Genomic DNA, 26,202 nt, shown 5'->3' with positions numbered 1-26,202 from the left:
CACATGTCTGATAGTTAACTCTTTATTGACAAGAAATGCACGTACAGCAGCTTCTACTGTGCTCCGTATACACACACAAACACACACACTTCTACCCTCTAGTCCCTGCACAACAGTTGCAGCAACAGGGAGACCCACCCTCCTGCCAGCTTATATACCACCCCCTGCCACCGACAGGTGGCCTGCAACCTGCAACTTTTCCCCGCATGGAAGTCGCTGCTGTTCTTCCCACTTCAAGCCCCTCCTGCTTCTAGAAGACAGCGGGGCAGGTGAAGGTGGGGAGTCTACTGACCTATCTGTTGGCTGAACAGCCTCCTCTTCTTCCATCACATCTGGTGGACCTTCCTCTGTTGTGGCCTGCCTTGACTCTCCCTACTTCCCGGACTCCTGCCGGGCAGGTGGCGTCAAACCTTATAAATCACTGGCTCCCCCATCTGGGTCATTCTCCTGGTCCCCTCCCTCTACACCACACTCTTCAGAGACATTCCAGTTCCTGACATCGTCTTTGTTTCCTGGTGTTCTGTCACACACTACATGGACTATTGATGTAAAAACATCAGTCGCTTTTACTACAGATTGACATTTGTTCCATTCAGGGCTGAACAGCAGGTTTTCCTAGGAAAAGCAGCAGGACAGATGAAAAAACCTCTTGGATCCATGCCTAGAAAGCACAGGGCAAATGGAAAACCTCTTAAACCTGTGCTTTCTAGGCATGAGACAAGCAGAAGTGTGGACGAGCCCATAATTATGTACTGTGCCATGATTTGTGCCCTGTAAAGGGAGGTGCAGCACCAGTGTGGCACATGAACATGTAAGGGGCAAATGCAACACAGAGAAACAGTGGGGTAGTTACAAAGACTGTGGAAACCATGTAAATAGGACTTGACGAGTTTTTGTATGAAGGTTAGAAAGACCACAGACTTGGTGTTGAAATGAAGATGCTGTAAAAGACATTGACTCATATTGTTCTCTTTTAGAAGACCATACAAACTAAAAAGGAAGAAGGAAACATTCAAAGGAATTGACAAAAAAAGAGGCACCAGTCTCAAAAGATGTGGTGGAGTAATGCTTTTGAACAGGTGTTAATAAAAAGCAGGGGTAGGCAACCTAAGGCCCGGGGGCTGGATGTGGCCCAATCGCCTTCTCAATCCGGGAATCAGCGTGTTTTTGCATGAGTAGAAGGTGTCCTTTTATTTAAAAGGCACCTCTGGGTTATTTGTGGGGCCTGCCTGGTGTTTTTACATGAGCAGAATGTATTCTTTTATTTAAAATGCATCTCTGGGTTATTTGTGGGGCATAGGAATTCGTTCATTTTTTCCCTTCAAAATATAGTCCGGCCCACCACAAGGTCTGAGGGACAGTGGATCAGCTGAAAAAGGTTGCTGACCCCTGATAAAAAGCATATTTGGCATCTTTCAGATTGATAAAAAGGAGACTCTTTGAAGGAAACATTATTTTCTCTTACCAGTTGTATAGCTTCATTGGCACGAGCTTTTGCTCCTTTGGCAATTCCATCAGCTTCATCAATATAATCCTTGATATTACTGTAGGCCTTAAAAGCTACAGTGGCATTGAAAGAGAGGTTTTTAGCTTCATCAAGGATTCTGTTAGGATACAAAATGCACATAACTTTAAAAACTCCATGGGCAGTTTCACAAGCTGCAATCCTTTATTTAAGTACTTGGGACTAAACTGAACTCAATGGGACTCAGTGATGGATAGACTTGGCTCTGTGTGTCTTGTCACTACGAACCTACTAGCTGGATCCCAATCAGAAAGGGCAAACAAGTCTGAGATGTATTGTCGGTAACCCTGCACACCTAAGTTTCCGATAAACTTAATGCTGCCAGAAACTCTACTTTTTCTTTGGACTGTTTGCCATTAATCAAAAGACAAGTGCAAACACTTCAACCTGAGCTCTGTGTCTTGTATCTGGTAATGTTAGGACTACTGGGAACTTTAGGATTGAATGGTGAGGATGTTTGGGAGTTCCTGATCTATATTCATAGATGTTTAAAATAGAAAAAGTGTTATTTATTTCTGCCTGTTAGAGAATCCAACAGCGTAATCAAGTTGATATACAAAACAACAAACTTATGGTTAACATACCCATCCAATATAGCAGATGAATCATTCAGCTGGGCAGCATGGGCCTCTGCCTGTAGCACCTTTTCTGGAAGCTTTCTGTCTTTGATATCTTGGGAAAGATCATCTATTTTATCCCTTAGATTATCTGTCAATGGACTTATAGTATCCCGGACGTCATCCACATACTAAGAGCAACAAAACAGGAAACTGTTTAAACAACTGAACACAGAAACCATAGCCCCACCCCATTATTCACCCATTCATTTATTTTAAAAAATGTATTAATTATTCTGCTAAGAACTCATCCAAAAAGCAAGATAAGCTGGTTCCCAGGTGGCTACCCATCTGGATGCTGGTCATCCTTATGGCTGCTTGGCTCCCAACTATTTCAGGCTCTGTTGTCAGATATAGGAATTAGGAGTGAAGACTAAAGATGTCAGCATAACTCCTGATTATGCCTGGGGCTTGGCTTTGACTTTTAGGAGCTTGTAATACTTGGTTCAAAGGCTAGGGGAACATCAGCATCACCAAATTCATCTCTGACTCAGATTTTAACTTGGCTTTTCCAGGCCAACCAGACATTAACTGTGCAGAGCATGTCACCCATCCGTATGAAGGCAGTTATATATCCTAAGGATGGTGACATTTTCTGTCCCACTAACAAATGCATCCAAGTGTAGCATGTGTGTGTCAAAATCAATTCCACAACAGTTTAGAATGTTTGTGGTCTGGTTCATATGTGGTTTGTGGTCGGGTAAGCTGAAGAACAAACCTTGGCTGCAGATCATAGGCCAGGAGAAGACAGTTTAACCATAAATCTCTGTGGTGCAATGAATCAGTGTGTCTGACTGTTAACCAGAAGGTTGGTGGTTTGAGCCTACCCAAGGATGGCTGTGGGCAGAATTCCTGCATTGCAGGGGGTTGGACTAGATGACCCTTCCAATCCTGTGATTCTGTGATCCCAGGTTTGGACAACACAAAAAGCCAAACATTGACTTAGCTGCCATGCAGCACTAAGCTAAAAGAAACAGGGAGGAGCAAAGCAATTGTGGTTTCCTCCCTGGGAGCCAGCACATTTTCAGTGTCCTGGTAAGATGTGGTTCTGTGCAAACACAGCTAGTCTGTCTTCACCCTTAGATTTTATCATGGGAATACATACATGGGAAAATGGCAAAGTTGAATGTTTCCAATAAATATAAATCACATTTGACTGTTATTGCCTCTACTTATTTACTAATTAAATCTATATAATGTCCTTCTTCAAAAGGCCACAGAATGGTTTACAACAATACCGGTATACAAATTGAAGCAGTTATAAAAATGCAATTATAGTAAGAAATACAGGCGGCAACCATTTTGTGAGGGGGTTCAATTCCTGGCCCCTGCATGTCAGTGGAGCACGCAGAAGCCCCCCGCCCTGTTAACCCCATTATGTCTGTCAGGGGTGGTGGGCTTTCTCTCTTCACAAAATCACCACAAGAGGCTCCTGACGTTTTTATAGTCTTTATTTACAGTATTTACAAGCAGTCATTAGCACACAATGATCATTCATCAGAGTCACTCAGTTCAGATCTCTACTGAGCTCTGCATCCGCCCCGCCAACATGCCAGGAAATGGCTAACCTGCTCACCTTGTCTTTCACCCCTCCTTTTCCCCACACGTTTCGTGAGAGCTGGCTTAACCCCCCCCCCGGGAGTCTGAGATGGAACTTAACCCTTGCTGCTCCTCTCGACTGACTTCAACAACTCTTTCTTGCTCCTTCCCCTCTGGCATAGCCTACTCCATCACTGCGTCTCCCCCTCCCTCCGGGAAACCTGACACTTCTGGCCCATCCCTGACAATGTCCACTGTTCCACCACCATTCTGCCTTCTTTCGTGTTCACACTGACCCATGCGCCGGCTGCCAACTGGATACACACAAAATGGTTGCTACCTGTACATAGTAAAATAAAATATTGCACTGTTGTGAAAATCTGTTTCTTTGTGCTCATTCTTCAACTATATAATATTTACCTCCACAGCTAAATTGATTCCATTTGCAAGGTCATTAGCTTCACTAAGGATGTCATTTCCTTCTTTTAGAGTGTTTTCCACCGCCTGTCGTCCATCTTCTAAAGCTTGCTTCTTTTCCTATAGATTATATTTGTTTATGTGAGGAAAATGGCTCAAAATGAATATGCGTTTGTTTTTATATTTTATATTTAATAAAACATTGTGTTTGCAGCACTTTTGTTGCTTCTTTTGTGTTAGGAAGTAAGGTGTTTGTAAGAAACCTCAGGATTTCCACCTTCTGTAATATCAGATTTAGGAAATTGCATACGAAGCTGAGTAAGCATTCTGGGGAAAATGCTATTTTGGGGAGCTTGCCATGATCTGAGGAATCTGATTAAAACACAGAATTCAAAGGGATGATTACATAATAAAATTCTACAGAGAAGTGAATATTTTAATTTTCTGCATCTTCCTTCTCTCTACCTTGAAGAAGCACCTGATCTACCTTTAGGGAATGGCAATGGTTAGCCCTTCAGGCCTCCCAATTCTATGGAAGCTAGCATCATGCAACTCATAACAGCCTTGAGGCAGAAAAGACTGAAACAAACAAGAAACTGAAACATTTGTCTTCATTTGAAGTTGACTTCGCTCTTACTGTCATGGCTAAGCACTTGTTAATGTATGGTATAATGTGCTTTCAAGACTTCGCAATTAAAATTAAATCAAGGGAAATCATTTACACCAGTTGCTAACAATAAAAGATATAGGGTAGTTTGATTTATAATCTGAATTTACATATGCCCATTTAATTCCTGACTTGAGAACAAGACAGAATGAGGAAGTATATCCATTCTAATACTAAATCTTGATTGGCTGGGTCTGTGTATAGTCTCAACACAGATTTTAGAACAATGATTGTTTGGGGCCATGACTACTTGGGTTGCTATATTACATCTGTACTGTAATACTGTATATGCATGCGTAGATCACAAACTATTCACTAGAGTAAAAATTTAAGTTCCATTTCATTTCTTTCTGGCATCAATAGTAGTTTCAGTAATTTAACTTAGTCCCCCCAACTAGGAATTAAAACAACATGTCAATTAATTTGTCAAGATTTTAAATCTGCTTGTAGCGTTTTAAAAGCAGAGGGGAAAACATTTCTGATTCTGAGAGAATCTGCAAGTGGCAGATAGTCAAGACAGTCAGAGTGGGGCATCTCAACACTCACCTCCACAGATGTCATATTTCCTTGGTTGATTGCAGATAGTCTATTTGCCTCCCTAATTTTGTTGGTTGCTTCTCTCAGCAGGTCTAGAGCATCATCAACCTTATCTTGGTAGTCTGCCAGCTTGTCTTGGACTTCATTTTTGAGCTCCTCTGTTCTCTTCCCAGGATCTCCAAACAGTTTGTTAACTCTCTTTAAGAGGGCTTCTGCTGCTCTGTAACATATGAGACATGGTATTGTTAATATGCGTGCCATACTTATGATTCCATGTGCTTTTGATGTCTGTTTTAAAATGGACTTGGGTTAGATTTTCTTATAAATTATTAGAACACATTACAAAATTGCATGGATCCCCTTAGTTCTGGGTGTTTATTCCAACTCTGTAATACTGGTGGAAAAAAAAACCAAATTATGTGATGTATGTCTAAATCCAAATCAGAAACATCAGCAGCAAATCTAACTTTCTGCTGATTGCCATGCTTAATTTGGAGGACAAAAACAAAGCAAAAACCCTATTCCAAAGAGGTTTCCTGTTGAGTTATTCTGGCCTAAATTGCAGATATGCCAAGTTGCAAACCAATGTTAGAAATCAACTTCATTTTTCATTTCTTGCATATAGTTTTTTCAACAAATTCAGAAAAAGTCCTCTCATTAACCTTCAGTTTACAAGCAGGGTCAAACGCACCCTGATAGCACTATAAAGAAATCATTAACAAATTGTTTTAGATAGTCTTCAACCATAATGAAATGCAAATTGCCATGTGGTGCGTCAAATTAGTGAAATAAAAATGATATTTTCACTTGTGGCTTGGGGGGGGGGTCAATTCTACCCCTATTTGAATGAATGAAAAAACCCACACCCTTAACCAATGTGTTATTTAACCAATATGGATATGGAATGCTATTCTAGGTTGTGGGCTGTCTAAAGCATATGCGACGCCAGGGTGCAAAGATCTGCCCGGTGCCCCCCCCCTGGTTGCCCAGTCCCAGGCATGCAGGAGGGTGGAGCCGGCCGGCTGCCTCAGCGTCTCGCTGGCTCGGTCGCCCCCAAACCTGTGGTGCAGAGCCACCCGCAGCAGAAGAGCTGCTGGGCTCTTCCCCAGACTCAACTCTCAGGCCCAGACTCTCGGCCTGGCGCCCCTGAGAGCCTAGCACCTGGGTGCCCCGCACCCCTAACGCCTATGGGTAAGACGGCCCTGGCTAGTTCAAGTTTCAGCACTACCTTGGAGTTGGAGAGCTCATGGATTTGTCAGATCACTGGAATAGACGCATGGAGGCAATGCAACTGAAGCTGCCATTCCATGTTACAAGTACCCAGCTGGCAACCAATACCACCCACACAGAATGAGGAAAGGGGGAAAGTCCTGCTGCACAAGCAGATATCCTTGCACTGATTGAATGGGTTGGTTGACTCCTGCCCAAAATTTCACACACTAATTCCTTGTTATCTCCCATGCCCTGTTATTCCTGTTTTACTTTCTCACCCCTGTCCTCTGTTTGAAATAAATAACACACTCTTAACCTTAAAAACAAAACAAAACAAAATCATAGTAAACCTGTGTATTTAATTTTACATGCTACTATAGCCAAAGATCAGACTGGTTATTTCAAAATAATCAGTGTAGAATAGCTGAATAGGCTTGAGACTGAATATTTTCCAGTTTTAGCTGCAGTCTGGAGGATGGAACAAACTCCATGGGCTATTGTCACGGCACTGCCCAGCAACACCTTGAGGGGAGAGGAGGAGGAGGAGGCTGGGCAGGAAGAGCTGGGAGGAGAAGGACAGGAAATGTCAGAAGGAGAAGGGGAGGGGTGGCAGGAAGCACCCACAGAGTAAAAGGGCTCACTCATGCTGAGCCGGAGCCCCAACACCGCTCCACCAGCTCGGGAACAGAGGGGGAAGCTATGCAGGTCCCGTTAGCAAGGGAGAGGTGGGAGTTGAAACGTAGAACGCAGAGGCAGAGATTAGGGCTCCCTAAGCTTTTATGTTGGAGAAAAAGCCGCCAAAAGTTACTTCCTGGATCTGAGTCTGACAGTAAGGATGGCTGAATGATGCCTACTGCTTCTGTAAATAAAGACTGAAATATGTATAGCTCAGAGTAATCAGCACCATTTCTTGCGGAGAGCACCCCCAACTCTTACAGCTATATGCCAGCTATCTATTGTACTGAACCATACTAGAAGGAGTAGAGTTACATATAATGAGTTACACCAGGCACCCCCAAACTTTGGCCCTCCAGATGTTTTGGACTACAATTTCCATCTTCCCCGACCACTGGTCCTGTTAGCTAAGGGTCATGGGAGTTGTAGGCCAAAACATCTGGAGGGCCGCAGTTTGGGGATGCATGAGTTACACTGTGGTCTTAAACTCATTACTCAGATGTAAGTTCCCCTGGAATCAATAGGATTTATTCGTAAAGTCATGCACTAAAATGAAAAGGAAAACTGCAAAGGGAAAAGAATGACATGAAATTGGACATAAATGAATGTGGAAATAGTAATGGGGATCTTTTCGATAACAAACCCTTTATCTATGGGAATATGTTTGCTGGCAAATCGATCAGTGTGCTTGAAAAAGAGCTATTCTGTACAGGTGACAATAGATGTAGCTGCCCAGTGCCTCACTGTTCCAACCTTTATTTCTAGGAACACGATCAAAGAAGTGGTCAGGTCAGCATAGCTGGGTGTGTATGGGATAACCTCAGGCAACTACTGTTGGTGCTTTTCTAAAGCTATTAATCTGGACAAAAAATTTGAAGGCTCTGAGTATCCAAATATGCCAGTACAAACCAGGTTTTTGGAGGATCAGGTTAGGTTTAATCATTTTTGGATACTTAGAGCAAATCTTCCAATGCTGAGAAATGACTATGAGTTTTTTGAATCAGAGAATAAATCCTTACTATTATCCCTGCCTTCATTGTCTATTTGAGTGGACCAGAACCACTGCTCAAAATTCAAGTTCCACTGAAATCTGAATAGATCACAGTCATTTTCTTTAGAACTCATTTGCTAACTCATTTATATTTATTGCTTTGCTACTCACTCTAGCTCATCTAGGGCTGCCTTCTCTTGGACATCCAGCTTTCTCTTCCTGAGCAATGCCATCATTTTGTCAACATCCCTCTGCAATTCTTGAAGGCTTTTGTCCAGCGGCTTGTCTGGGCTTCCAAGTGTCTCATTCAGCTTTAAAGCTGTTTCATTTGCAGCTGCAGAAAAGTTGGCAAATTATATATATCATCAAAGAGAGACAAGGGAAAACAGAGGAAGGGAAGGAAATGGAAGCAGGGATAAACAGAAGAACATTGTTATTATTACCATTTATTACCCACCCTTCATCCCAAGGTCCCAGGGAGGGTTACAACAATTAAAGCACAATAAATAAATGTTTATTGGTTATACTTGAGTAATATTCAAGCACTCAAAAACCCTAATATGAGTGTCTGGGAGAGTGGGGATGTTTGCTCCACCCCCCCCCACCCCCAATCACCTTCCATGACTTGGAAGAATAAGTTCCAAAGTTAGGAGTTTGCTCTACTCAAGAAGCTTTCCTGTGTGATTTAGAATCCTGATTTTCTATGGTTCTAAATCATGCAAAGCAGGTCCTTGTGAACAGAGCAGGTTTCCTGTTTCAAAAGTTATTCTTCCACCTGATGGAGAGTGACAAGGTGGGCAGAGATAGTGCTCTCAATCCAGCTTTCCTATATTGTTTTCAGGATTTAGAATACATGAACTGTGCTATATGTAAGCTTGATTAGAGTGGGATATGAGGACTAGGCTGCTGTACTAAAAGCTTTATAGAAAAGGTGGGATTTGAAGCAAACAGGGGGGTTAAATTATTTGTGGGGACAATATAAGTAGTGAAATTTTGGAGACTGAGGAAATAATTTTAATGAAAGGCCTGGATTATGTTAAAAGACTGTTTGTTAGAGGCAATCCTTAATTTGCAATAGATTGAGAAATAATTGTATGGAGACTTCTTAGTGCAGAGCAAGAAGTCAACAGTATACATAAAGCATTCATGATTGTATGTCCGGTACACTATAATACTATAAATAATGTCAGAGAGCCTGAATTTAAAACTCGTTACATCAAATTAAGTGTCTGGGGCGGTGTGAAGCTTATGCTTCAGAGGAAACTCCCCCAAAAGAATAATCATCCATGCATTTAGGACAGGAATGTTAATTTATTAGTATCCAGATTTTTGTGAATGTAAGAGACATTCATAACACCATGAAAATTGAAAACACAGCCTCCTAGGTTGCCTTATACTATGTCAGACTTTGTCCATTTGGACAAAAATTGTCTACTCTGGCTGGCAGCAGCTATCCAGGGTTTCAATGAAAAGCATTTCCCATTAACTGCTGTCAGGTTTTTAGCAGGAAATTGCAGGTCACCTGCCCCCCCCATCTCACTAAGGGCCTTTCCAATATTTCTTATTAAATGATGATTCGCCTGTGCAAAGAAGGGCTTCAGCAAGTTTCTCGCCTCTTAATTCAGCTTTGAGGGCTGGGTGTGTGGAATCTCCTTAAAAAAAGAAAAGAAAGATGTGCCAATCTGTTTTTTTTGGGGGGGGGGAGGGTCTAGTCCCTTGCATTCACCCTATGTCACTGAACAGCCAATAGGTTATTGGCTATGGATTTAGTTGCGCAGTTATGGCTGCTGAGCTGGCACATAGGTGGACTGGAGTAGTGAAAATTGCAGGCAGTTCTCATTACTTTAGCTGGAAAATAAAAGATCAACTAGGAAGAGAACAAAGGAGGTCAGACTATGAAATCTAAATTCAAACAATGACTGTGCTGCACCAAGTTTACAATAATGTGGTTGTTTTGCTCCCTTTTTGTTTATTACTTATGCATGGTGTTCTCTTATTTTCAACCCCCCCACCCAAAATGACTTGATACCTTTAGTTATGGCTCTCAACTGTACTTTGAAGTTCAGAAAATCATGCTCCTTGCAGGGGCATAATGCCTACGTCCCTGGGCATATGTATGGCTAGCTGCCATCTGCAAACACTAAATAGCAGGTGTTCATTAACAGTAAGTAGTAATGCATTTTTAAAGCCATTTTGAGAAATCAAAAATGTACTGTTAACGCACCACACAGGATGCTAAAACAACAAGAGGACTTTCCCCACCCCCTTCTCCTCCCAAATGTAATTTTTACTGCCTTGAAAATAAACAACAGCAAAGCAGAAGTTCCCCATTAGTTATTTAATCATAATAGTTATTCTTCAAGAACCTGAACATCCCTGAAGATCCCTGAAGGAGAAGGTTCAATTTTTCTGCTGCTCTGTGCTTTTAATTGCCAATCTGCCAACAGTTGTAGCAAACTTAGATTGCAGGAAGTCTACAATTATTTGGCTATATAGGTTTTTTTCATTTAACAGATTTGAAGTCCAGCATTTTAATCAATTGATTTCTTTCGGCTCATGTATGGTACTCTTTTTCAGTGCTTTCGTGTTCTTGGTCCCAACCGGTGATGCTTTACATTTCTCGAGAGGCTATTGGCACTGCCTGCCTGCCTCCCCCTTCTCCGATACCTTCTGCTGCCTGGAGGGTGCCCTTGATGAACTGTCCAAGCATCTTCGCTCTCTCATTAGTTGCCTGAGCGTGCTGCCCAGTTTGCTCCCCATCTGCTGTCACCTTGGTCGCCTGGCGATACAGATTAAAGAAACGTGTAATTAATGAACATGACAAGAAGATACTCCATCTGTCTGAATCTACTTGGAAACTTTACCTCAAGCAAAAGGCAATCAATGAATTATTGATCAGATATACTGGAAGTGACACACAGTCTTCCCAAGTACACAATTACATTTTATTACTCCCTTCTACCATTAAAGAGGCATCTGAGGCTTTATTCTGGGTTCTTAGAACACATACTGGAACAGGACACAAAGAGATCCCAGATGACATTATTTTTCTTTGACTTCGTTCACCAGCTATCATTCTTAGCACATGTCGAGCTCCATCCATGGTGAAAGTACTGAAGTCTATTGAAGCCATGAAGGTTTTAGTGTTTTATTAGCCCCTTCAGCCCTATTGATTTCAGTGTAACTTACAGAACACTAAAGTTACACTCCAGATCATTCTTGCAATGGATACTTCACAGTCTGTTTACACTCTTGTTATGCTTTTTAATAAGCTGAGTATGGGTTACACCCAACTACGTTCCATTTGAAGCAGACACATTGACATTAATGGACTCAAGTTAGTCATGCCCATTGATTTTGAGGGGCCATGTTAAACACTGAATGCAACCCTATGTTTTTATGAACTATTCATTCATGTAAGTTCTTTCCGCATCAAGGAATATAATGTATGCATGTACTCATGTGTTGTCTTCTTTTATAAGAGAACTTTGATGCCTCTGGACAAGCGTCAAAGAATAAACTCTACCTTTCACTTATAGACTTCATCAAAGTCTTTAATGCCTTCAACATTGAAGCTATGTATCCATTCTAAATGCTGTGAGAGAGGAATCAATGCTTAGCTTAGAAAAGAACACTCTGCTACCAGAAAAGAAGCAACGGGAAATGCTAGATATCTCACGAAGCTTGTTATTTCTGTGTTACAGAACACAACTGGCTGAACATGCACATCAAGGCCTACAATACCCAATCTCCTCAGAACTATAAGGGACAGACCAGCCTGGTCCCTTCAAGTGCAATTTCAGTCCAGAGGAAGACCCTAGATGAACACATGTGTTCATTTATTGATGTAACCACAATCCACCCTCCCCACGAATATTTCAAGGCAGAGTACAACATATGAGAATAAAACCCACATGAAATTATTAATAAAGCATCAATATCTACTGGCAGGTTAACAAAGAAAACTCATGTTAGAGAGGTTCTGTCTAAACCAGACATAGGCAAACTCAGCCCTCCAGATGTTTTGTGACTACAATTCCCATAATCCCTGACCACTTGTCCTGTTAACTAGGGATGATGGGAGTTGTAGTCCCAAAACATCTGGGGGGCCGAGTTTGCCTATGCCTGGTCTAAACAGCATAGTTTTCACCAGTGCTACAGGGCTAACTTCTCTCTGGCCCTGTGCTGATGAGTTGGGGTCAAGATAACAAGAATTTGAAAAGAGGAGGCTTGAGGCTTGAGCAACTGACAGCTGATAGTTGGGGGAAATAATATAAACACTGCATACTCGACAGGATCTTTTTTGCAAGATGGGGGGGGCAAGATGTGGAGCATGCATATCTGATGCTGCAGTCCTGCTTTCTCCTCCTCACGCTTATTCTGCTTCTTAGACTGACCATCTAACAGTTAAAAGATCTATCCCTGGTAACTATACCCCTGCAGAGAGCGCTTGACTGGTTCACTGAGATCCTGTGTTCAACAAACAGGGGATTTATTGATTTGAACCATCAACATCTTATGGATTTGAGAGAGGCATAGTGCCTAAGACCTGCCGCTCCCAGTTTCTGATAGGGTTCACTCATTTTCTCTAAAATACAGTGTGTTATATCAAGCAGCGTTTGCTCACAAAGTGGGATTTTTATCTCTCAGCACCAGGGATAATTTTTTTTAATTTTTATTAAATGTTGAATCTCCAAGTTTAATCATTCACCTCCTTCCCAGGTTCTTCTCACATTGTTCAAACAAGCACCTAAACCAAAATCACTGTTGAAATAAGACCTAGGCTACTTCACCACTAGGTGGCACACTTTATATTAATATAAATTCTTACTACCTGATTGACTAATGAAATTCCAATTTCTGCACAGTTTGGAGTCTTTACTAATAAAAGGAATAACAAACAACAGAGGTGTCATCTCAAGAGAACTTTACCCCCTACAAAATAAAGGCGTTTTTAATAACAAGATTTCCCCCTCATCTCTTCTAGATGAAGGTTGCTTGATAGGCTCTAAGTCATAACTGAGATTTGATTTGAATACACGATTTTCTCTGTCTGACTGTGCCTCTGTTGGATTACAAACTGGAATAAACGAAAGTGTTTTTATTTTATTTCCACAGGTCAGACAAATGCTAGGACAAATATAAAAAAAAGACAAACTGAAGTAAAAGCGAAACGAAGCCTTGCCTATTTTTTCCTTTGGGGGCTTTATAAAAGCAGCCTTTGGTGGAAAATAACAGTGTTATTCTGTGACAAATCACATTCTATTCATTCTATTTTTCTGGCTATTGACACAATTGCATGGTGTAGGACACAGGTACAAAACAGCTGAAACTTGTCAAAAAAAGGTTGACCAGCCTCTATTATAGTAGAAAATAAGCTTTCAACGTACACTTAGATAACCCTCAGGCAGAATGAGAAGGCAGCTGAGATGGTGTCTAATTAGCTGTTGAAATAAACCAAGGTCACTGTCTTTGTACTTAAACCTGGGCCATTTAAATTCGCAGGACCTGATCCAGGACAGGACCACAAAAAGAACAAAGAATGGAAGCTTCACTCCCAAGCCAGAGTTTGGATCTGCAATGGACACCCCTTCCCATCGTTCTCTATTTTTAATTCTACTTTCTTTGATGGTGTTTCAATGGACCATGTGAAGCTCTCAGAGTAGTTGTTTGGCCCTAGGGGCGGAGAGGGACCGGTGGCAAAGCTCTGTAGAACACCTCCCCTCTTGCCAAGAAGAAGCCCTTGCAGAGTTTGCCCTACCCTTGTGCCAGGCAGCAAGGCTTTGCAATGGCTTTTCCTTGAGGGCAAAGCCCTTGCACAGCTTCATGCCCCTACCCTACATGGTGGGGGCAGCAGCACACCATTTTGCTTCAGCCGCAAAAATGTCTTGGGCCACCTGTGTGTCTAATGGTAGTACCAGAGCCAAATACACCTTGATATTGACAAATAATGGAGGCTTAATTTCTTAATCGACCAAAGAATCGTTTCAACACCATTCTGACACCAATTGTGTCATATTCTCATTGAGAGCAGTGTGTGAAGTATCCCTATTACCACCCATACCACATGACTTCCTAGCCCTCTTCAGGCATTAAAACCTCTCACTCAAATAGCATTGTGTGGTGGAGAACTGAGGCAATCATAGTTCTAAACAGCAAGGAGAGCCTCCATAAGAACAGGGGGCTCCACTGTTTTAGAAGTTCGCCCTTCAAGCCATGGAGGGTGACCCTGGCAACAACAAAGGTAGAGATTGGGGCATTTGTACCCACTCATTTCACATGATGCTGCTTGTATGGGGCTTTAGAACACCTGAAGCTTTAGAACATCCTGCATACAGACATTGGCATAACCAGGGCCGTATTTACCAAGGGGTGCAAGGGGTGCAGGGCACCCGGGCGCTGAATTCTGTGTGGTGCCAGGCGCCCGCTGCTGAAGCCGCCAAAGAGTATTGTATTGAGCTGCTATGCGGCAGCGGGGTCAGCGAAACCGTTGACACAACTGATCTCGCGCCACCTGCCTGTTAATGCTGCTGCAGGGAGAGCACTCACTCTGGAAAGTCTCGCTCACAAAGCTGTGAGGAGGCAGAGTGACAAGAAAGAGGGGGAGACAGACAGAAAGAGAACGCGCCTATCTAGCGATGGGATCGCACACAGGCTCCGGAAGAAGAACTCGTATATGTGCGCTCGCAAGGGCCCTCCCAGCTCCTCTAGAAGTAAGCCACAATGAAAGGCTGCCCGAGATGGCTGTCCCACGCATGCACACAGTGCCCGCCCATCTCATCTTTCAGACTCCCCCCACAACCGTAAGCGCATGTGTGGAGTCTTTACACTAACTCCCAATGTGTTCTTTGTCTTCTTTAGAAAAGCTGGTTTTAAACAACACACACACACACACACACACACACACACACACACACACACACACACAAAACTCCGTTTAGAGCCGCACAGGCATGAGCGCCATTTATCAAATGATAAAAGTGACATAAGCATAATAAAAGTTAATTTGGAGGTTAAACTCAATTTGGAGGCGCTGGGCGGATCTTTGCACCCCGGTGGCGCATATGCTAAAGACGGCCCTGGGCATAGCAACCTGAGATGGGGTCCTTGGGAAGTGGCTCCAGTAACATAAGAACGTGTCCTGAAACGCTTTTCTTAAAAATGAAATTGGGGTCTAACCCTTTACCCTCTGGGCTCACCCTTGTCAAAAGCTCGTCCATCTCCGTCACAAGAGTATCCAAGTTCTTCTTTGCCACCTGAAGGAGTCTCTCTGGTGCTCGCTGAGGTGACAGTAAATGCTGAAGAAATAAAGTCATTTTACATTATGGATTTCAGAAATAACGCTGAATAAAGCTGCTCTGTTGACCTTAATTATTGCCGCTGCTGACACATAAAGCATGTTCATAAACGAGGGCAAGCAGTATATGCATGGGCCTGAGTAAACACAGCACTGATAAACATGTAATGTGGCTCTTCTTTATAAAATGTTAAGAGTTATTTTGTGACATTAACGGCACACATTTCACGCCACTGTTCTTACAATTTGTTTCCTTCTGTCCAAGAGAACAAACATGAATTACTATAGCATCTTCTACTTATTAATCCTCCCAATAATTTATTGTAATAGCTATTTAACCATCGTGGTATGCTTAAAGTAATTAAACCATTTTTACACCACCCACCCATCCTGATCTATACATAATCTCACATGCCCAAAAAAGCGTATGTGATGGCCTCTCTGTCCAGATGTGAAATCTAAAGCTGGTGATGGTTTTGAAAATACCTTTAATTCCTGGGTCGTATTTTCAAACGAATAAAGCATTTTATATGGAGGGTGTAGCGGGCCGCTGAGATTGACACTCAAAGCCATCTGGTTTAGAGATTCTAAGTCACGAAGTAGGACTCCAGTGCAGTCGTCATCACAAACTGTGGGAAAGGACAGTAAAGAATATTTATTCTTGCTAAATATTTGAGGCAGATGCTTGGTATTTCAACTCAGAAATATTTTACAGTGCCCATAAAGTTCTCCAAAATATAAGGCCACTAAACTCCAATAAATGGCGCCTTAAAAACCCATGGTGCAATAAAAGGAAGGGAAACAAAGATGTGAGCAGCAGATGGGATAAAATGGGATATCTAATTGTCAACAACTTGAAAACAGGGCTTTGTGATTTACAATGTGTTTTCAGCTATTGCTTTTTTGTATAGGAGGAATTCAGTATATAGTGCATTTTATAAAGTCACAAAAGCAAACCACAGGTCACAGTCCAGAGGAGCTTATAATCTCAATTTGGATGGAGAGAGGGAAGAGACAACATGGAGGGTGGGTGGGCACAGGCATGGGCAACAAGAATGAATGCAAGCAAATTCATTTAATTCACAATGGCTAAGTTCAATTGTCGACTGGGACTAATGCCAGTAACGTGGCTTCATAAAAGAAATTGGACTTTTGAGCTGGGACCTAAAGGGAAAAGGGAAGCCCTGTTCACACATTACTTGCATGTAGGGCACTCACAGTTTTAAGCAGGAACTACGCTTCTCACCCACCTCCAATCTCATGCTCCTGAGATAGTTGTGCCCCCCCCCCTGCACCATGTATTAAGTAAACTTGTCAGCAAACTTGGCTGGGACACCCAGTTGTGCAGACACCCAAACTGCAAGTGTATGTATGGATCCTTTGCAGACAACCACACACGATTCATGGATGTCAGAAGGCAGCACTACAGTAGGGGTACAGCATTGGGGTGGGGTGGGGAAACTGTGAGAGGGACAAACGTATGCGAAGGAGACCATTCCAGGGATAAGGATAGCAAGGGTGCATGGTGAAAAAAATGGCAAGAGAGTAGGAGACTGGTGACTCAAGGTGGTAGAAATGGAGAAGTACAAAATACATTGGGAAATTAAAGTAGAATGGTAAGACCTTGGAAGTGAAGGATAAGGAGGGCAATAAACTTGAGAATCAAGAGCAGGTGAATAATGCAATCATGCATGAGCCATCGTAATGTTCTCATTAAGGAGACTAATAATAAAAGTCTCTGCCACAGGAAAATTAATCCAGACAATCTAAAATTACCTTAATTCAAATTTTTAAAGCAGAATGTATGCATGTAAAACAATTTGCCCTTTTGTCATCAGTAGAATTAAGGGCTCGCTCGTGTTTGCAACACATGGGTTGCATAGAAGGGCTGCAGAACCACAGACTTTCCCAGTACAGATGTTTAAGGATTGTGTTTAAATAATGGTACGTCCACATCCACTATCTGGGATTATTCTAGAGCCCTCACTCAAGACATTCATCACAAATGATAATCTTCCCTCCAGTCTTCTCTCCAAAACTCAATCATTATGACCAGTCAAGGGCTGCCAAGAGTTAACGACAGGACTCCATTGCGGAGCCTCTTTGAAATGACTTAGGAGCAGAGTAGTTGTTGGAGCCCCTCTTTAAATGTGTATATAAAAATACAAAACTGTGCCCCCGGAAGACACCTGAAGTTAGCCCTGTATTGGGATTTTTTTAATGTTTGAAGTTTTGCTGTGATTTTATTATGTTGGAAGTCGTCCAGAGTGGCTGGGGCAACCCAGGCGGATGGTTGGGGTATAAGTAATATATTACTTCTACTACCATACTGAGAAGGATGGGGGGCTATGCACAAATTTTATCCCTTCCTATACTTTTTGGCATTCAGTCAAATTCATGTCAACTCTTTCTCATATAAGCAGCTATGATGCTGCTTCAGCCAGCATGGAACTAAAAGCTCCCATTTAGCTGCAGAAGTAGAAACAACAGCAAGGAAAATCATTGGATGGGAGGCAAATTGATTTAGTGCAATGAGAAGGCAACTGTCAAGCTGCACAAGGAAGCACAGAGATGTTATTTTCAGCTCCTTCCTTTCCTCACTAAGTTCTTTTTCCTTTCCACTCGATACAGTCCTCCCACTAATTTGTTGCTTGAACTGAAGTGCACTATAATTGCTTGAGTAAGGGGGCAATATTTTCTACTTTATGCATGCACATCAGAAAAACCTATTAGTGGTGCAAGTCTTCTCATTTGTATGCTTGCTTATGGAACACAAAGAGAAAGCACATTTCCATAAATAACATATAGTTTTAACACTGGGCTCTGTGTTTTATATACCAACATCTATTCTAGTTGGTCAAGGAGTCAGACAGATCTGTCAGGCAGGCTTTCAGAAACTATAAATCAAATAAATAGTAGAATACCATTTTATTTGAAAAACCTAGAATCCTAAAAAAATAAAATAAAAATACTTTGTTGTGCTAGACCAACATATAGCCACATACTAACAGATTTCCCTACTTAACACTGATGTATACTCTTTTGTTTAAGTAACCCTTTTCTAGTTAACCTTGAAATAGCTGGCAATAAATATAGCAAAATGGGATGCAAATGAAAACCAACTTAATTCAGCATGATAGGAAAAACAAAAAAAGCAAAAAATTAATAATCCTGAATGGCTTATAAAGACATGAAAATATTCAGAATGAACAAGCAACTGTTGCCTATAATGTGCACACTGAACATTCATCATGCATTAACACCTCTTGCTAGATAATTGGGTTGAAAAGAGAAGATGTAGCAAGTTCCACAATTTAGTAAAAGAGACAGAGTAATGTTACTCCAATATGCAGCCTGGAACGCACTGAAAACATTTCAAGACTCTAATTACATAATTTATACATGACTAAATATTTCCATGGTTTAATATATAAAACTGTCAGTATAAATTTGTGTCCGGTATTAGAAAATGCAGCATTATGCCCAAATCATTACTGCTGTGCACACATGAAAGACAAAAAAAATCATGCAATGTTTCAGTAAAGAGTTAGCAGGAAGCAACGGCTTTTCCTCACAAATCTGCTTCACTTACCAAATACAGCACAGCTCAGAGTTGTCTTAAATGTGAAATGCATGTTTGTTAAAACAAGGAAGTCTCTTTTTAAAAAAAAGAAAAAGAAAAAAAGAAAAAAAATCTGCTTGCAAAGAAAGCTACATCATACGGGCATTATCAAATGAATTGCTTCCCATAGCACAGGTGTAGAATTTTTTTGGTCCTCCAGATGTTGCTGAACTATAATTCCAACCATCCCTGGACATTGGCCATGCTTGCTGGGGCTGTTGGGAGTTGAAGCTCAGCAACCTCTGAGCTTCCCCACACTTGTCTTAATGCAAGGACTTTTGGTTGCATAATGGAAGTTCTGCTCCCTCTTCTCTCCCCATGCCTCCTGCCTAAAGCTGTTATGGATTTCCCCTCAAAGCAGATTTGGGGAGTGTTTGTGGGGAGAGGAGAGGGGTAGTTCTGTTGTGTAACCAGAAGGCCTTGCACCAGCAAAAGCACTTAAGATGGATACTGCCTTATGTCTTGCCCAGCTCATCAGTCTTTTTTTTTAAAGTGTTCTCCAAGGCCAGAATCCTAAGAACCTCAATCATGGCAGAAAGCTGTCTTTCACTGCTTGCTTAGCAAGCCCTTGCCATCTGAACGCTAACTGAATTCAGAGTGTAGGTCACCTTCTAAGCCCACCAGCCAAATGGAGTGGCCTGGAATGGGTACCAATTTGGCTTGTGAGGCTGTTTCCCAAAAACCACACTCATCTGCCCACACCTGACACCCTATCAAGTAGGGGGTAGATACAGATATGGCCTGACAGGCTGCACAACCAAGTTCTCCACGGGAAATTTGACTGTGCAGCTGACTCTTGCATGAAGTAGGGTGCAGTCACTGCCCATCAGCTGATAGGCAGTGAGTTCAAGACCAGTGGATTGGATGTGTGACTGCTTAGTTGATCCCTGCAGAAAGCAGCTTTGCCAACCCTATGCTTGGCAAATTACATTGCCAACCATGAAAATTAAGTGCTAACCCCATTGTTGCCTGGAGGACAAAGAAGGAAGCCTGTTTTACCTGCACAATCAGGGTTCTAAGTCACACAGAGCTTTAGAATTACAGCAGGCCAGACCTTCTCCTCCAAAGTGTGGAGGGTGATGGGACAATGGGGAGGTGATCAGCAGGTCCTTGCCCTCTCCTCACATTTATTCTAATCGTGTGATTGTTTAACTGTCCAAGCAGGCGTTGTTTTAACTTCTTCAGAATTGTTCCCAGTGTTTTTAGCAACTCGTTAAGCAAACATCACAGATGAGTCCTTATTCAATTGCAACTTTCTATTTTTGCATTCACGTTTCACCTGTGACTGTCCTTGTCTTTGATGGGAATGGACTAACCATCCAAAAGCAGATTCTGCAATGTAATTTTTGATTATCATTTTGATAGGCTTAAGTGTAGCTAATCAGAGTAAATTGGTCACATGCTGAGGACAGAAAGCAGAAATACAGGATCAATTTCACAGTGACCAGAATTCAAGCAATAATAAAAGAGAAGGCAATCTACTCAGAAGAGCGATGCTGGAGAAATCTATCAGTGCTGTCAGTGCTGAAATGGTGGTTATTTTTATACTTTTATCAAAGTATACAGCCTTCAACATCCTGTACTCCTTCACCCAGCTCTGTATTTTATTAGGTATATGTGAACCAGCAGGACTAGGGGAGCTGGGGAAGCCAACATTCCAAGAAAATATTAATCAGAAAATGACACAGTTGATCAATATTTAGGAGGGTACATAAAAATTAAATAAATCCCATTTTATCTGTCAAAGGACCTGTGAAAACCATGATAGAAGCTTTAAAAAGTATATTTTTGTGGGGTTTGAAAATCCATCTGACTCCTTCTGCTGGATGAGATTCAAACAAGGGAAAAGCTCATATCTCAGCAGCTGACCACATATTTGCATGCAAATGGTCCCAGGTTCAATCTCCAATAGGACTGGGATGGATCCCCTTGTGAAATTCTGGAGAGGTGCTGCCAGTTTAATGGTCAGCTTTGATATAAGGCAGCTCCATGTTCAACCCGGTGTGATTTTCTGTTCTGATCACATACATGAAGCTTTTAAGCTCCTCCCTTCAAATAGTAACTATCTCCCTATTTACTCCATCCTAGAAACCAAAGGAGCTTCCAGAGTGGCAACCTGTAAAGCACAAGAGCCTGCTGTCAGAAGTTATTGTTCCCTCCCCATGTGTAAGCAGAACTGTTTTCCACTCATGCACAGACTCTGTGTTTGGGTCTCACCAATATCAGCAGTTCAAGACATGGAAGACAGAGAAAGGATATTGGAGGGGCAGCGCCTATTCTCAGTGAAATTCTGCAAAAACAAGATTCACATTCTGAAAAGCAAAACAAGTCATCCAAGATCCAGAAGTACTGTTAATATACATACAAACACATGCTATGCCTTCTCGAGCATGCCGGGGTTCACATCCTGCACACTTCCAGCCAGTAGATCCAGGTTTGCACGTGCACTGTCCAGTTACAGGATCACAGGGAACAGGCAGAGAACCATATGGATGGCACTCACATTCTTGGCAAGATCCACCAGGAATTCTTGGGTTCCCAGTGTATCCAGATGAACATCTATAGGTTGCAAAAATACAATAAAAACTAAATTAGTTTTATGTAGTTGGGTTAAATGAGTTTGTGTGGAGGAATCACCATAGAAGGATAGGATGGATATTCGTACACAGTAGAGGGGGGGGGAAGGTTTGGCAAGGTCCAGGGGGAAGTTTTTGTTTTTGTTTTGCAAGTTCTGGAGGGAAGTGGTGGTTCTGGTGAGGTAGCACAGGTAGCACAGGCAGGTGATGGGTGGCTTTGACAAAGTATAAAAGGGAGGGGGTGGCTGCCATTGGCAAGGGTGTGTGTGTAAATGAGCAAAGCACTTTCTTTCATCACATATCTCCTTTTTTCGTTCTTCGTTCTTCCTATGAACAACTCTTGTCTTCAGTGAATTTCGATATCATCCCATCTTTCTACTTAAGATGTTAAACATTTAGCTTTACTGCAGACACCTCCATCAAACTGTGCTTTGCAGTAATGTGATTATACAAATGAACAATGGTGGCTTTTGGAATGCTAATCTGACAGTGAAAAAAGAGGCTGCACTGAAATTTTATTCAATATAAGCTTACAAAGGAGGCTTGCTCCCACACAGTCTACTTGAGGCCTGCAACTAATACCCAGTAACTTTTTCATCTTAGAGTTCTAGCATGTCCTAATAATCAAATGCTTCAGGCATGTGAAGCAACAGCTCCCAATAGCTTGGAGATATAGCAGGTCACCAGCTGGTTCTGTTCAATCCCCATATAATCCCCACGTGCCGTTCTTAAGAATAGCAAAGTCATAACAATCTGGAGGCATCTCCAGGGTTACCAATAACAAGATCCAACCTAGCCCACTGCAAGTCATTCTGCATCATAGAAATTCAGCAAGGGGATGGCAATGGACAGAAAGAGAGGTAGGAGCCTGGTAAGACTTTCAGTCAGCTATGGAGAAAATCTGTTCCTTCTTTCAGACACGGGTAGGCAGACAGTCTCACCGTGGCAGAAAAACACCTGTTGATAATCTTCCAAGAGATGATGGAAGATAACCTCTGCAGACTCAGAAGATGAAGAGCAGAGCACTCTTCAAGTCTTGCTGGCTCCACCTTGTTTGACATAGCGCTTCCTTGTTCACTGGTAGGAGCAGCAACATACAGGTCTTGCTGGTCACCTTCTGCTCTCTTGCCTTTTCACTGCCTGAATGAAGGCCATCTACTCTATCCTACCTGCACCCCCTCTGCCAACCAAGGGTGAGTTCAGTAACACTTTCCTGGTCCTGCTTTTCTTTCACAGCTCCTCCCTTGTTTTCCATGAAGTACTGGAGCTTCTGCTTTGCTTCTCCATGCCAGTGAGGAGGGGCTGCACTCTGCTGCTAGCCCATAAGGGACCTCAAAGTGCTGGGCTATGTGATCACTGCCCAGCTGACCTTTCTGCAGTCTGTTCTGATTCTATGGCACACAGCGTCACAAGGGGACATATAAACTTATTGTATTATAACCACATCTGAGAATTAGGAATGCGAATCCAGTTATTTAATAAAACATAAAAACCGCTTGATTGTAGCAAAACCATCCAACGGTTTGCAATTTATTCCCTCATTACAATGGGCCTCTTCTGATTAAGGTAGTTAAGTTAAAGTTAGGTAAAGTTAAAGGACCCCTGGGCGGTTAAGTCCAGTCAAAGGAGACTATGGGGTTGTGGCACTCATCTCGCTTTCAGGCTGAGGAAGCTGGCATTTGTCCAGTTTTCCAGGTCATGTGGCCAGCATGACTAAACTGGTGCATGGAGGGCCGTGATGAGTGCCAGTGCGCATGGAAATGCCATTTACCTTCTCACAGCAGTGGTACCTATTTATCTACTTGCACTGGCATGTTTTTGAACTGCTAGGTTGGCAGGAGCTGGGACAGAGAAACGGGAGCTCATCCCATAACGGGGATTTGAACCGCCGACCTTCCAATCAGCAAGCCCAAGAGGCTCAGTGGTTTAGACCACAGCATCACCTGTGTCCTGGTTGCAATTTATTCCCTCATTACAATGGGCCTTTTCTGATTAGACAAATTTAGCACACATTTATTGCTTGCTTGTCCATTACTCCTTTTGCCATTTGTTTCCTAGTTGCTATGTCTTTATTTTATAATTTGTGCTCAATACTTTTCCTTACCTTTCACAGTACTGTCCTTCATATCCAGGTGGGCAAGCAGTACATCGGTAATCATTGACGCCTTCTGCAACGCATGATGGACTGAAGCTGAAAGCAGAAAATCAAAACCACAAGGTTTTCTTTCTTTCATGTAACATATGACAGGTGCAGAGAGGGGCATCCAAGTGATTTTGGACGCCCCCCCACAATTTAAAAATGCAGCTGTGATGATTCTGATGCAAAAGAATGTCAGTTAAAGACTTCTGTAGACTTGTCACATCACACAATGTACGTTTTCTTAGTGGGAAATGTCCTGTTTCATCAATTGACAAAATTATATAGCATTTGGTAACCGAAACAAAAGAAACTGACCATAAATGCCATTTGCTTTGGAAAAAGTGGCTTTAAATGTGAATTATCATGGGCAAAAAAATCCCAACCCCCAATCTGCCATACCAGGTATGGATGAGGCAGAAGTGTTCCTCTGTTAAGCCCTACCTGAATCTCCCTCCTCCATCACAGGCAGAGCCAAACCAGTGAAGAGAGCACCAATGCACTACCACCAGCAGAATCCTTGCAGTGATAATAATTGGGACTTCCCCCACCGCCCTTGCCCAGGGTGTTTCTTTGGTTGAGCTAGTACAGGAACCAGGGCATGCTGAGCCAGTCCCACTTTCATCACATTATAGCAACAGCCCTAACCTGGGCCTCTTTGCTGCACCAGCTTGGGAGTTGGACAGCAGAGAGGGTTTTTTCCTGCCTCTCCTCATCTTCTGTTCTGGTCCACATAAACAACAAGGCTACAAATGCAGCAGTGGTCAAGTAAGATTGCACTTCAAGGAAATTTGAAGAGCTACTCTTTGATAAACAATAAGCATATAAAAAGTCTGGTGGCATGAATTTTTACAAAAGAAAAGCGTGCTTTTAATTTTTTTTCTTTTGGCCACAATTTTATGCAGATGATTTACCTGGGCGTAAGTTACGTTTAATCCAATGGGATTTACTTCTGAGTAGACATGCACAGGATTGTACTGTTAATTTCCCATATTAATGGAAGGATGTCACATAACCCCTATTTTAGATCAATGTTATTGTTTTTGTTCTTCTGGAAATACGTGTGCATGATTTTCTAATGGGGAAAGGGCATGACCCCAAGAGGAGAGCAGAGATCTGCTTTCGTTGCTGTTATTACATTGTTTTGTTATGAATTACAGTACAGAGTAGTCTTCTGCTCTGCTTTTTTATAAATGGATTTGAATGGAATGCAAGTTCACTGCCAACAGTCTGAATGAGTGAACTGACCCAAAGGGGCCAGTGTCAAGGTTTGTCATTGAATAGTAATATTCATAAATTCAAATTCCTTGCCACTGAATGTCTGCTAGGAAGAGAATAATGCTGGTTAACAGTACTACTTTCCATTGAAGTTTTTAATGTGTACTTTAGAGTTCATGGTACTGTCTAGCCTGCTTAAACCCTCTCATACATTGTTTGTACTGTAGAAGTGTGCCTGCTTCTCAGCTGGCAAGCAAATGAATAAATTGCTGGTTAACAACTAGATAAATTTCTTAAATTATGATACATGCACCCCAAAAGTGTTTCTGATACATGTTCTGATCTTTAGTAGATTTTTAAAGTATCCTTTAATAAATAAAGGCCTGTGGCAATGTTGCAGAGTTGTCATTCCAGTCCGTGCTGCTTTTATTTGGAGATTAACAATCTAAACCCAAGATTGACCAGGATGAGAGGGTTTGGGTTCGGTGGACTTTGGGTTTCCCCTGCTGAGCTGAGGCTACATCTGTGGAAGTCCCTCTTGTGGCTGAGCTGAAACCAGACTAAGTCCCTTCCCCAGCTTAGCTGGGGTTCAGCTAGTAGAAGTTAAGCCAGTGTAACTGATGATGGCATAAGCCCCGCAAAATGACTGTTCAGGGAGCTCAGTCATGTGACCTAGCAACCCAGCGGAATTTACGTAACCTGCCCCAGTGTAAATTATGCAGTTAAGATTGAACTGTTCAACATCTCCACCCCCACCCACCCCCAAAATAATAAAACTATCCAAATGCTTCAGCCTTTCCGCTTACAGAATCTGCTCTTACCACTTAATTGTTTCAAGGCTACAATCCTATTCCTACTCCTGGGAGGAACCCAATTGAAATCAATAGGCCACACTTCAATTTGGTACTTCGCCTGTTTTACCAGCTAAGCAAGGTTGTTGTAAGAATTTTGTGACATGATATTCAACCTCCGTGCAGACTTTAAAGCCCCGAGGAGCATGTGGAATTGTTGGAAATGTTAAGCTGATATGCCCAGGGTTTGTAGAACATGCATCAAATGGGAGAAGAGGAAAAGCATTGACGGAAGCAGGTGCCACAACATTTGCAACTACCTGTGCAACACTTGCTGAGCCAGATTAATGCTAAAAAAGCACTGTGGCAGCTGGAGCCCCA

At 42.2% G+C, this 26,202-nt stretch overlaps 1 protein-coding gene across 8 annotated transcripts in view; it reads right to left on the bottom strand.

Annotated features, from left to right (window-relative positions):
- The window catches only part of LAMA2 (laminin subunit alpha 2), a 372,327-nt gene that overhangs the window by 73,394 nt on the left and 272,731 nt on the right, over nucleotides 1–26,202 (bottom strand). For 6 of the 8 annotated variants that reach the window (XM_035109029.3, XM_088666122.1, XM_088666126.1 and 3 more), the window contains 10 exons: nucleotides 23,780–23,866; nucleotides 21,465–21,658; nucleotides 15,964–16,106; nucleotides 15,380–15,478; nucleotides 10,848–10,959; nucleotides 8,352–8,514; nucleotides 5,312–5,522; nucleotides 4,102–4,218; nucleotides 2,110–2,273; nucleotides 1,466–1,604 (listed from right to left, as the gene is read on the bottom strand). In XM_035109029.3, coding sequence (XP_034964920.3) covers nucleotides 1,466–1,604; nucleotides 2,110–2,273; nucleotides 4,102–4,218; nucleotides 5,312–5,522; nucleotides 8,352–8,514; nucleotides 10,848–10,959; nucleotides 15,380–15,478; nucleotides 15,964–16,106; nucleotides 21,465–21,658; nucleotides 23,780–23,866 — 1,429 coding nt within the window. The remainder of the gene's footprint in view (nucleotides 1–1,465; nucleotides 1,605–2,109; nucleotides 2,274–4,101; nucleotides 4,219–5,311; nucleotides 5,523–8,351; nucleotides 8,515–10,847; nucleotides 10,960–15,379; nucleotides 15,479–15,963; nucleotides 16,107–21,464; nucleotides 21,659–23,779; nucleotides 23,867–26,202) is intronic. The other 2 variants (XM_088666125.1, XM_088666128.1) reach the window with 1 other exon arrangement.

This window comes from Zootoca vivipara, chromosome 3 (assembly GCF_965207765.1).
Source record: "Zootoca vivipara chromosome 3, rZooViv2.hap1.1, whole genome shotgun sequence".
Classification (NCBI taxonomy): domain Eukaryota; kingdom Metazoa; phylum Chordata; class Lepidosauria; order Squamata; family Lacertidae; genus Zootoca; species Zootoca vivipara.
The sequence above is the reverse complement of the archived record's forward strand: the minus strand, read 5'-3'. Positions and strand labels throughout refer to the sequence as shown.